The sequence below is a fragment of the Leucoraja erinacea genome, chromosome 2, assembly GCF_028641065.1.
Source record: "Leucoraja erinacea ecotype New England chromosome 2, Leri_hhj_1, whole genome shotgun sequence".
NCBI classification, from domain to species: Eukaryota; Metazoa; Chordata; class Chondrichthyes; order Rajiformes; family Rajidae; genus Leucoraja; species Leucoraja erinaceus.
Window position 1 is genome coordinate 111,339,370 of NC_073378.1, and position 13,493 is coordinate 111,352,862.

Here is a 13,493-nt window from a genome sequence, read left to right on the forward strand (position 1 = left end):
GAGGTCACACACATGGCCGGGAAGCAGAGGGGTGTTTGCAGCCAGTTTGCAGTTTCCCTCTGGAGTTGGAACGGGGCTGGGCTGCTGCTGGCTGTGGGTCTCTGGGATCTCTGGGATGCAGTGGGCCTGGGGGCCGGTGTCCCGTTGGTCCTAACGTCTCCGGTGACTGCACTGTGCTGCTAGCATCGCCGACGTGAAGACAGTGCAAAGCCCCCGCGCCGGTGCAATGAGCGGGGAGCTGGAGAGGGGAGGGAAGGGGTCACACACATGGCCGGGAAGCAGAGGAGTGTAGGTGGGGTGAAACTGAAGGGAGCGACAATTTGCTGCTGCCTGCACGCTGAGTTAAAAAGTTCCCACGCAAGACTCACGATACACTGTGTATCGTGTCTACCATGGGAACTTTTTAACTCAGCAGGCAAATAGCAGCATATTGTCAATTATTAACCCTCCCGCGCAATATACCCTCACCTCTTTTATGAATGGGGATTTAGTTCCCCTTTCTTCGAGGACCGACCGGAGGTTCCGCTGTCACCTCTGCGGGCCGCCCTCGGTGAACGTTTTCAAGGACCTTTCTTCAAGGACCGAAAAAATGGCCGCTATTCGGAGGTTTTCGTTATTTGGATCGTCGGATAAAAGGTTGTGCACCTGTACTATTAAAACATTTATTTATTCCTTTCCATGAGCAGAACTATGCAATGTTGATTGGGCTAGGACTTTGCTGCATCTGAATTCAGTGCGTATGTTGTTTCTGTGCAGTTGGTTGTTTTTTTCTCTTTCTCATCGTGGTGTAATGATGCAGCACTCAAGTTGCCAAACTGGCAATTCTGAGATAAAATTAAAAAACTGCTGCAGATATTCAGCCAATCAGGAGAGAGAAACCTATGTTAATGTTTAAGGTGAATGATCTTGGCTTAAAACTAGGATAAGTTAGAAAATCACTTTTCTGAAACATGGTTAAGACTTGAAGTGAACAAAGGGAATGTTTTGAGGGGTGCTGACAAAAAGCGAGTGAATATAACAAGTTGTAGCACCAGCTGAGAGAGGGTGATGAACACTCGTTAATTCTCTGCGACTCTTAATTGCAGCTGATCTGTCTGGAGGTGCAACTGGTGAGAGATGATTTCAAACAGGAGAACAAATGATTGAACTGCGAGATATTAAACATTGCAGAGGCCTTGAATCTAAAATAACAGAATATTGGGAATATCTCATTCTGTTGTTTTAGAATCTGTGCAAGGAGTCTTATAGGGTAGACGCCTTTCCTTGAAACAAGTCAGTTTTAATACAAACTATAAAGACTAGTTGTGGGTATTGTGAAATCATTATTGAACGTTGGAATGTGCCAAGTCGGAAGATGAAATGTTACTCAAGTTTCCATTGGGCTTCATTGAATCAGTGCATGAAGCCAGACATGCTGGAGTGGGAATGAAATAATGTGACAGGCACCTGGAAGCTCAGATCTGGAATTTGAAAAAGACTAGAAGACGACATTGAAGCAGGTTCATTCTTATGGTCTTAAAGGCAAAAACATCCTTATAGCTTTCACAGATGTAGGTAAAATTCAATTTCTTATCAGCTTCTTATTCTTATCGAGTCCACATACAAGATTAGAAGTTGTTCAGCCAGAGCTGAACACACTTCTCGGCATCTGCACAATGGTGTCTGTCTTGCACTTCTTGTGCGTGGCGGTGGAAAGATTGGTGGAAACAGGGTCGTGACGTGAACGCTCTTTCCCTGACCCCCTAGTCAGCTAATACACATGGAATTCATGAGTTAACATTAGTATTGGCAAGACTTGTATAACATGCCATAGTTATTAACTTATACATTTTAATTTCCATCTTTAACAAGGCCAACTAAAAATCTGTAACTCTTTGGGTCTACAGCAATGGTACTGATGAGAAAAAAGGTTCTGAGTTTCTCAGTAAGAAGGTGATCAACTTGGCCCCCCCTTCAGTCATTAATAGCTACAGGTCAGTAAGTTATCATTTGTGTCATGACTTGCAAAGCTGGCTTTAAATTGAAGAGAATGATGCATCATTTTGTGTTGTTGCCTTCCAAATCTTGCTGAAATACGCAAATCATTTTATCTCTTAGTTTCTGAGATCTGCAGTTTCTTGTATCTCCAAAGAGGATTTATACAGTTTTGTTATGTGAAAGATAAACAGAAAATAGTTTGTACCAATCAAATGTTGCTTAACAGGTTATTGCCTCGCATTATTTTCTCTGACTAGAAATTCTGTTGGTATGTTACTAGACACATCAATCTCAACAGAACTTCAAAAAAGGTGCCTAATAATCGTGGATTACCAACCACAGCACTCGCTCGTTTGTTACACTAAACACCATTTGGGTGAAGGCACCCAAGTTAGATAAAACGCAGATGGTTCTTTGCAATTAGTTAATTTAAACAGAATCTCATGCCTGACGATAACAACTGTGATGCCTCCAAATATTTTCAAACTTAATAAAATAAAGAAGATGAACAGAGGGATCTGGGAATAACTGCACAGTTCCCTGAAAGTGGAATCTCATGTAGATAGGGTGGTAAAAAAAGCTTTTGGTGTGCTGGCCTTTATAAATCAGAGCATTGAGTATAGAAGTTGGGATGTAATGTTAAAATTGTACAAGGCATTGGTGAGGCCAATTCTGGAGTATGGGGTACAATTTTGGTCGCCTAGGAGATGTCAACAAAATACTAGAATGTTGCCTGGGTTTCAGCAACTAAGTTACAGAGAAAGGTTGAACAAGTTAGGGCTTTATTCTTTGGAGCGCAGAAGGTTAAGGGGGGACTTGATAGAGGTCTTTAAAATGATGAGAGGGATACAGAGTTGACGTGGATAAGCTTTTCCCACTGAGAGGAGGGAAGATGCAAACAAGGGGATATGACTTGAGAATTAAGGGACAGAAGTTTAGGGGTCACATGAGGGGGAACTTCTTTACTCAGAGAGTGGTAGCTGTGTTGAATGAGCTTCCAGTGAAGGTTGTGGAGGCAGGTTCGTTTTTATAATTTAAAAATAAATTGGATAGTTATATGGACGGGAAAGGAATGGAGGGTTATGGTCTGAGCGCAGGTATATGGGACTAGGGGAAAATACGTGTTCGGCACGGACTAGAAGGGTCGAGATGTCCTGTTTCCGTGCTGTAATTGTTATATGGTTATATGTTACTACTGTCAGAACAAGGAAGTGCATATATGGACATTGCTTGGTCACGGTAGAGTCAGAGTATGTTATCCACTTCAAGATGGTAGTAGATATATTTTTGACAGAACTTGTACAATTATAAGAGCAGTATTTTGTTGACTCAGTATTTTGTGTCTCTCAGTCTGAAGAAAGGTCTCGACTGGAAACGTTACCTATTCCTTTTCTCCAGAGATGCTTCCTGACCTCCTGAGTTATTCCATTAGTTTATGTTAACTCTCAATCTGAAGAAGGGTGTCGACCCGAAATGCCACCTATTCCTTTTCTCCAGAGATGCTGCCTGACCCACTGAGTTACTCCAGCACTTTGTGTCTATTTCCCGCAAAATTTAAATTGGCTTTGGTTTGTGCCTGCGCTGTGATGCTTTTTATAATAAAATCCTCTGAGTAGTTCTACATTCAAATATGTTCCAAATTCTGAAACGGTGCAAAGAATCACATCAAATTTAACATAATCTAGTGTTAGTAACAGGAAAAGCTGATTCATTCTTTAAAGCCTTTACTAAGTTTGTTGGAAAATTATTTCTTTGTGGCATTTTTTTTTGGATTATATTCTTGGATTATTTTATACACAGTACAAAATACCATAAAATCAAATGGAAGTAATTTTCAAGGATTTTTTTGAGGAGGTCAACATAGGGAAAGTGGGAGGGGGTGGGGTGTCAATGCACTGGTGGATCAAGGCTGCCTAGTAGGCAGCAGTTAATGTGTGCCATGACCAAGTTTTCAAAGCACTTCATGATGGTGGAGCTGGACCTTACCCTTAACATCTTTCAGTTTGACTCCTCCCATTTCCTCCAAATACAAGGCGTAGCTATGGGCATGCGCATTGGCCCAAGCTATGCCTGCCTCTTTGTAGGGTACGTCGAACAATCTTTGTTCGATGCGTACCATGGCCCTATCCCCAAACTCTACCTATGCTACATCGACGACTCTTGTACCTCATGATGGTGGATATCAGAGAAACTGATTGGTAGTCATTAAGGTATGCTACCGCGCTTTTCTTTGACAGCAATAGAGAGATGTGGTCGCAAAAGAGAATACAGAAGAGATTCACCGATTTGTTGCCTCAAATTGAGGGCTGTAACTATAAGGAGAGATTGGTGGACTGGGTTTCGTCATAGTGAAATATCAGAGGCTGAAAGCTGACCTTAAAGGTTTATACAACTGTGGGGGATAGATAGTCAGAATGTGTCTCCTTGGGTATGGGAGTCTAGAGGGAATAGATCTGGTGTGAATCTGGCTTTCAATCTGCAGTAATTAATACATTTTGTAATAATTTTCAAATTTCCAAGGTTTGCCATTTTTAAATGAGTACATGTAAGTGTTCAAATTATGCAAGATATCTCTGATGATGACCTTGTATTGAAAGAATGTGTATTGATTTGTTGATTTATTGCCATAACTGAAAAATAAATAGATGCTTTAATAATCATAATCTATTTGATTGTCCACCAGGTACATTTTTAAGAGTGTAACATGGAACAGCAAATGTTCTCAACTTCTCTGTTGAATGGCATTGGCAATTCTACACCTGTGGATCCGTCGATCTTGTACAACAATTGGTCTGTGTTTGCTGATGATGGCATACCTCCAGCTGCTTTTCATGATGGTCCGAAACAGAGGTAAGACACAGGCGCGAAACAAAGCCGTTTAAAATCTTCAGACTTTGCTGTGTATTAGAAGCATTTAATTTTACCGTTACCGCGTCGTTTTTTCGAGAAGATGTGATTACACACGAACACACACACACGAACACACACACACACACACACACACACACACACACACACACACACACACACACACACACACACACACACACACACACACACACACACACACACACACACACACACACAAATAAATACACATCCAAGATCAGACTTTTAATAGGTACTAGACCAAGTGCAGACCAAGTTGGGTCTGCTCCCCAACGCACCCGTCCCCCACCCGTAGCCCCCACGGGAGGCTTGATCCTCCAACTCAACCAGCTGCCGAAGGTAAGATTCGAGCAAAACTCAGCAAAGATCGCAGCTCGTGAGCCTCCCCCAGCACTGGAGTTTAAAAAAAATCCCAATCCTCAATTGCAATACCAATTGACCCTCCCCCTCCTGTCCTGCTGTCTGTACGCAGTTCGTATGTTCTCCCCGTGACCTGTGTGTGTTTTCTCCGAGATCTTCTGTTTTCTCCCACACTCCAAAGACGTACAGGTATGTATGTTAATTAGCTTGGTAAATGTAAAAAATGTTCCCAAGTGGGTCGGCTCATATCCGCAAGGTGTTGATCCCGGCAGAAGAAGTTGGAGAATAGTGTGGGTAATATGTGGGGTCTCCGGTGATCGACCTGCAGCTGGTCAGCGGGGATCCTGTGGCAAGACTCACGATACACTGGGCCTCTAAAACTAAACTAAAAATCACCTAGCCCTCCGAGGACCGACCCGGTTTCCGCCCTCTGCGGGCCACCCTCGGTGATATGAGGCTCACCACCCCGAGCTGCGCCACCCCAAGAACACAGAAGTACCTTCCACACTATCATTTCATGGATTGGGCTCTATTCTCCCTTCTTGAAGAGGGCGCAGCTCGGGCTGTGGGCGAACTGGAACACATTTTGGCTACTCTCCAGACACCCAGGACCTTCCTTCTGTCTCTAGCGAGAGAGGATATAAAGGTGTGTAAAACAACTGCAGATGCTGGTTTACACCCAAGATGGACACAAAATAAAGGTCTTTGGCAAAAACCCAGCAAACTTCTCTCTTGCCTCTCTCAATAACCTGGGATAGATCCCTTCAAGCCCTGGAGGCTTATTCAATTTAATGATCTTCAAGGGCCAAATATTGGCACCGATCTTGAAATTTCCTAGTATATTATTATATTATACCACATTTCATTCTTCAACTTCCTTCTTAGCAGTTGTTACAGTTGCACCCTTTTGTATCCAGTTCCCATCCAGTGTTGATTATTATCTCCAATCATCCCTTTTCCCTGAACCACATACCATTTGCAAATTCTTGCTTGACCCCTTCCCAGCTTTCTTCCCTCAACTACATCAGTTTGAAGAAGGGTCTAGACCAGAAACATTGTCTGCCCTTATCTCTCCACATACGCTGCCTGGCCTGCTGAGTTCTTCCAGAACCTTTGGTTTGTGATACTTCAGTAGATTGTAAATTGAGTTACAAGTAGGAACACATTTTTACATGACATAGTTAAACTTAATCATTGAAAAACATCAATAGTGTAAAGCCTAACAAATGATATTGACTCAAAATAAATATTCGACAATATAAGAATATTCAGTAATATAACAATATAAGAAATTGAGGTTTCAGTTTTATTGTGAGCTAGAATAATGAATTGCAATCATCTTTTCTGATCCTGGAAATTTCTCCAGTGCAAAACAAAAGTCTGGATTTCCTGGGGTGATATTCTGAAAATGTGAAGTTTTAATTTTCTATTTGTTTACAATCTTATGAACTAAATTTCTAGTTCAGATTCAAATTAATTCATTGTCATATGCATGAGAGTGCAATGAAATTACTTGTTCGCATAAAGTTTACAGAGATAATATTATACAGTAATGATGCCAACAATAAATGCAATAAATACAAACATAGAACAATGAATAGAAAGATTAATGCAACAATAAATATACCAATGAATGCAACATAGACTGGGAATTAATTTTAATAAATGTGTAGATGTGCGGTAAAATAAGTGTTTTCATTTCAGAGCCCAGCTTAATTTATCAGATTCGGGAAATACTCCTGATTTATTTGGACTGGTCTCCAGCATACTTGATGAGCCTGATAAACCAGAATCATTTTCTGATTGGTAAGCTGACTTTAGATGTACATTAATTTAAAATTCAATGTTTGATGTTTGCTATTTATAGGCTGAAATAGTATTATATTTAGTCTGACTTCAAAGCTCTAAAAAATATAATGAAATGTTAGAGGGGGCAAATGGGAAAACGCTAGATTTTTAATTAGCACTTGTATTAACGTGCAAGAAAAAAAAAAAATGTACTGAAGTACATCTTTGTTTTTGCAATGCTGTGGATAATGTTCTGTTGCTACTGGTTAGACTTTAGTGTTGCAATGGAGATACAATTGTCAGTATTTGCTGTTATTATTTTATACGTGGTGGCATAGGTATATATGCAGTGATCATTTAATTACTGTCAGTGATGTCCACAAGCTTTGGGGTCTTTGCTGATGTATTCAACACTGGTGGTGGCAGTTTGCTTAGTACCTATTCTTTTAAATGCTCTAGGGTCTGAATATTGGTTCTATTATATGTATTAGTGCATTTGTGAGGTATGCCAACACCCTTATTGGGAAGAATGTTAGCTGATGTTTCATCAATGATCACAGAACATAGAATAACAAAAACACGAACAGGCCATTTGACTAATGATGTTTGTGCTGAACAGCTTGTATTTGATCCATATTCCCCATTACCTGCATATTAATGTGCCTATCTAAAAGTCTCTTAAATACCACTATTGTATATGCTTTCACTGCTGTCCCAGGCGACAGGTTCCTGGCAGTTTCCAGGCTCTTTGTTTAAAAACAAATTGCCTTGCATATCCCCTTTAAACATTCCTCTTCTCAGTTAAAAGCTGTACTCTCTAGTATTTGACACTTTCACCCTGGGCAAAAATGACCACTCTACATTTTTTTTCCCTGAACATTAATACCCTCTATAATAGTTTATCCTATCTGCACGGCTCTTAATTTTATAAACTGCTATTAAGACTTCCCACAGCCTTCGGCACTCCAGAGAAAACAATCCAAGTTTGTCCAACTTCTCCTTATAGCTAATAACTTCTACTCCAGGTAACAGCTGGTTAAACCTCTTCTGAATCCCCTATAAAGCCTCTACATTTGTTCTATAATGGAGTGACCAGAACTGTGCATAATACTCAAAATTTGGCCTAACTAAAGTTTTATAAGCTGCAACATGACTTTCTGACTCTTTTGCTCAATGCCCTGACCAATGAAGGCAGACATATCATTTACCTTCTTTAACTCTCTTATCTACTTGTGTTGTTGCTTATAGGTAGCTATGGACTTGGAATCCCAAGCTCCCTCTGTACATTAATGTTAACTGTCCTGCCATTAACTGTACACCTTTCCCTTGCATTCGCCATTTCAAAATGCGATCCTTATACTTGCTCAGATTCAATCCATCTGCCATTCTCTGCACATATCTGTGATTGATGTGTATCTTGCTGTGTAATTTGTCTGTCGGGATGTTGCCACCTTGCGTTCTTCAAGAGACCCAATACCGCCAGCACCTTCATCTCAAATTTTCCTAGCACATTAGTACACTCCAAGCTGATCTCACTATCCTCCATGTCCTTCTCCTTGGTGAGTAGACATGCAAAATACTTGTTTAGTCAGAAGTGTGTAGAGGAGGTGTATATTTACATTAATTGTTATAATTTTTTAATTATTTCTGCTGGCACCTGATTGCTTCCAAATTGCTTCAGAAAAGGGAAGACGCAATCCGCTGACACATCTTTGTGGGCAAATTATTTTGTGATCATTGACAAGCACCGTACCTTTTAAAGCTGACTAGAAGACCCAGACCATTGTGGAATTGTTTTCAGGTCAGCGGATCAGCTGCTCCTTGAGGTACCAAGGTCTAAGCGGAAGCTCAGAGGGGATAGAGCCTTTTCTGTTGCTGCACCGGCACTTTGGAACACCTTGCCGCTGCAGATCAGACAGGCCCCTTCACTGTCCATCTTTAAATCCTCCCTAAAAACGCACTTTTATTCACTGGCTTTCGACACTGGCTGAGACTTTGTTCCTGTTTTAGTGCTTTTAATGTCTTTTAATTTTTTACTGTTTTTATAGTCCTGTCGTTTTAATGGTTTTAGTTTTGTGATAACTTTTTGTTGATTTCCATTGTACAGCACTTTGTGGTAACTGATGTTGCCTAAAAGTGCTTTATAAATAAAGTTATTATTATTATTATTATTATTATATAGTCTGAATCATCTCAAAATATCAAACTGTAAGGTACTCTTGAAAGATACTCTTGAAATATTTGGGTGTATATTAGTATTCATACATTTAGTACCAACCATCCTGAGAAATATAATAGATTACTTGTAAGGGCAAAGCATGCCTTCATTTTATTCTGACTCTAGGAATGTAATGGACAGCATGCTTTTTTATCAAAATCTACTTGCGCTAAATGCACCAAATAAATTGACATTTTACTGTAATATCAGTGTTGATGCGTCAAAAGGTTAATGTCTTTCAGGTGTAATTATTTTGCATCTTGCAGGGGTTCGTCCTCTAGGTTATTTCAATCAATTTGGTCGACTGCAAATGGAGACGGTACTGGATCACCTTTGAAAAATAAAATGGAAAATGGAAGAATTTCAAATAATGTGGATATTTCTGAATACTATGAAGAAAACTCTCAGACATTGGAAGAGAAAGTAAAAGCTGATGAACTTTATCAAGGATTTCAAAGTTTGAATCTTTCAGAACCATGGATTTCTATGCTCAATAAGGATACCAATCAGTCTGATTCTCAAGCCAGTGATGTCACATTTATTGTGCGAAATGACATGGTGCCTCAGAAAGAAGGATTTTCCTCACAGTCCAAGGAATTTGATTGTTGCTTACAAAATTATGAGGGAGCAGAGAGGGGACTTTCCAATTTTAATATACATAGCTTACATAATAATTGCAGTAGTAATAACACAAACAAACGCAAGGAACACTACAAAACTGACCGATTTAGAGATAATAAAGTTGGAACATTTGGGATCAAAGATTGCAACCGGAATTCAGAAAATAGACACAGCTCACATGTTGGTGAAATGTGGGGCAAAGTGTTGCAAGAGAAACAAGTAATTCAAAAAGGACATGAAGATTTCAGTGCCAGTTCTCTTAAGAAAAACTTTTCTTGTTCACAAATGGATTTCCATGGCCAGCAGTTTTCCAAGGAGAATAGCTTTGTTGCTGATGTGAACAGAAAACCTGCCACTGACTTTCCAAAACGTGGAAATCGTGCTCGTACTTTACGAGACAGTTTTGAGAATCATTGTGAAAAGCTGTATCAGAATTGTTTAGATGATCTTCCTAGATCATCTGAATTCATTAATTTGACAAAGGTTATGCCACAGAGGAGTGAATATAGTCCTCATTCTTCCCAAAGCAACCTGTTATGGTCTGATAGCAACACAATGAGCCCCACTGTTGAATGTAGTCCTGTGTTTAGGAAAGATGGCGACATCATTTCAACTCTCTCACAAACATCAACTACAGCTGCTGTAAGTAGCAGAACTCCAACACAGTTGCCAATTTCCAGTGTTCTTCAACCTAACTATTATCGTGCTGCAGCTCCAATGGAATCCTTAAGGCAAGGAGAATGTCCCAGGTTTTCTAGCAGTAACATGAATGACTGGAGTTCATCTACTGCTGTTGGTAGAATACAAGAGCAAAAAAAGCCTGTTACAACACTTAACATTGATTCCTCAGCTGCCAGAATTGATCAATATCAAAAACATCCTGGTGGATTTGGTACCAATTGGACATCACATCACAATGTTGGTAATGATGAGCCAGTCAAATATTTCAGATATTCTAATAAGCAGGAACACAGTAACAACAGAGATGATAAGAGAGGGCGGAAAAATGGATATCCACATCCTTTGAACTCTGGATCTTTTGGACAAAACCACCAACAGTATAATAGTTACTGCAGACAACAAGAGCAAGATGGGAGCAATATATCTGATTTCATTAATCATTCTTTTGTACCCACATTCCCATTCATGATGCCTGATTTTAAGCAAAATCAGAACTACTCCACCCAATTTGGGCCCCATGGAATTTCTAACGCCAACTTTCCTTTTCCTCCTTCAACATTTCCATTTCCTGAACTAATTGACTTATTTTATTATGATGAATTGAATCAGTTACATCCTTTTATGAATGATTTTTTTGGTGGAGATATGACCACACCCTACTTTGGATTTCCACCACCATTTTCCAAATACAGACCTATGAAGAATCGTAGTGGCCCGGCAAATGAACTTCACATTCGATTGGAAGAATGTTATGACCAGTGGCGAGCTTTGGAAAAAGAGAGGAAAAAGGTAAAGCAGAAGTTAATCTCCATTTCTGCCTGCATTATTTAAGTTTATTTCCTTAGTACTAAATGATTTTCAGGAAAGGCATTGCAGTGTAGTCAGAGGCTGTATAATACGTTAAAAAAGTTATAGAGTCACAAAATTGTACAGCATGGAAACCCACCTTTCAGCCTAACATGTTCATGGCAACCAAAATGCCCCAGGTATTCTTGTCCCACCTGTCTGCGTTTGGCACATATCCCTCTATAACTTTCCTATTCATGCACTTGTCTAAATGTCTTTTATATGTTGTTATAGTACCTGTCTCAGCTGTCTCCTCTGGCATCTCGTTTCATATACTCTCCACTCTGTGCCATTCAGGTTCATATTAATCTTTCCCCTCTCTCCATAACCCTATATCCTCTGGTTCTTGAGTCCCCTACTTTTGGTAAAATACGTTTCATACTCGCCCTATCTACTCCCCTCATATTTGAAAGTAAAACACCATTTATTTGTCATTTGTGTTTTGAGGTTTTTTTTGTATTGTACCTTTTGTAATTTACCTTAATTCATGACAGATATTAATTAATCAAAAACATTACAAAATTGTTCTTTTCCAGCTTAAAGCATTTCAAGAGATGAGTTTAGGCATTTTAGAGATGGCGTTCACTGCAAAACCAACCTAATAAAATCGTAATGCTGAAAACACTCAGTATCTTTGGAAAGATAAATCATTTATAACACCTTGCATTTATATAGTTTATCACTAACTGCCCATGCCCCCTCACTTTCAGACCAGAGCAATGGTGGAGTTTCCTTTGCCTCACTTTCCACTCACCCGATCCACAGATAACAGATAACTATTTGCAATTTCCACTAGTTTAACCAGATTCCATCACCAGGCATATCTTCTTTCCCTTGTTCACTTTCAGCAGTTTGAAGGGACCATTCTCTTTGCAACTCCCAGGTTCACTTGTCCAGCCCCATCAATTACTTCCCTGCTTATCCAGTCCTTTTACCTCTTCCCTGCCCACCAGCCAGGAACTTGAACAGTTCTTAAGGTGAAGCAGAAATTCTTGTACATTTTCCCATCTTACACACTGCATTCAATGTTCACAATGTGGTCTTTACATTAGGGAAACCATGTGCACAGTTAGTGACCGCCTTGCAGAATACCTAGATTCAGTTTGTGTAAGAAGAAAAAACTGGAGATGCTGGATTAAACCGAAGATAGAAACAAAAAGCTGGAGTAACCCGCTGAGTTACTCCATCGTTTTGTGTCTACCTAGATTCAGTTTATGAGTCTGAGCTTCCTGTTCTCATTTGCACTGCTAGGCTGACCCATCTGTCACAGACCTTGTATGTTCTCCCTGTGACCGCATGGATTTTCTCCGGGTGCTCCAGTTTCATAGAAACATAGAAAATAGGTGCAGGAGGAGGCCATTAGGCCCTTCGAGCCAGCACCACCATTCATTGTGATCATGGCTGATCGTCCCCTATCAATAACCGGTGCCTGCCTTCTCCCCAAATCCCTTGACTCCACTAGCCCCTAGAGCTCTATCTATCTCTCTCTCTCTCTTAAATCCATCCAGTGATTTGGCCTCCACTGCCCTCTGTGGCAGGGAATTCCATAAATTCACAACTCTCTGGGTGAAAAAGTTTTTTCTCACCTCAGTCTTAAATGGCCTCCCCTTTATTTTAAGACTGTGGCCCCTGGTTCTGGACTCGCCCAACATTGGGAACATTTTTCCTGCATCTAGCTTGGCTAGTCCTTTTATAATTTTATATGTTTCTATAAGATCTCCCCCTCATCCTTCTAAACTCCAATGAATACAAGCCTAGTCTTTTCAATCTTTCCTCATATGACAGTCCCGCCATCCCAGGGATCAATCTCATGAACCTACGCTGCACTGCCTCAATCGCAAGGATGTCCTTCCTCAAATTAGGAGACCAAAACTGTACACAATACTCCAGATGTGGTCTCACCAGAGCCCTATACAACTGTAGAAGAACCTCTTTACTCCTATACTGAAATCCTCTTGTTATGAAACTCCTGTACTGAAATACTCTTGTTTCCTCCCACATTCCAAAGATGTGCTGATTTGATAGTTAATTGGCTTCTGTAAATTGTCCTTGGTGTGTAGGATAGAACTAGTGTACGGTTGATTTCTGGTCGCTGTGGACTCAGTGGGCCGAA

At 40.3% G+C, this 13,493-nt stretch overlaps 1 protein-coding gene across 6 annotated transcripts in view; it reads left to right on the forward strand.

Moving 5' to 3' along the window:
* LOC129714093 (meiosis-specific coiled-coil domain-containing protein MEIOC-like) overlaps window positions 1-13,493 on the forward strand; it is a 44,195-nt gene that overhangs the window by 15,046 nt on the left and 15,656 nt on the right. For 3 of the 6 annotated variants that reach the window (XM_055663562.1, XM_055663602.1, XM_055663580.1), the window contains 4 exons: window positions 1,887-1,973; window positions 4,661-4,827; window positions 6,931-7,032; window positions 9,475-11,323. In XM_055663562.1, coding sequence (XP_055519537.1) covers window positions 4,682-4,827; window positions 6,931-7,032; window positions 9,475-11,323 — 2,097 coding nt within the window. In that variant the 5' untranslated portion in view covers window positions 1,887-1,973; window positions 4,661-4,681. The remainder of the gene's footprint in view (window positions 1-1,886; window positions 1,974-4,660; window positions 4,828-6,930; window positions 7,033-9,474; window positions 11,324-13,493) is intronic. The other 3 variants (XM_055663587.1, XM_055663571.1, XM_055663594.1) reach the window with 2 other exon arrangements.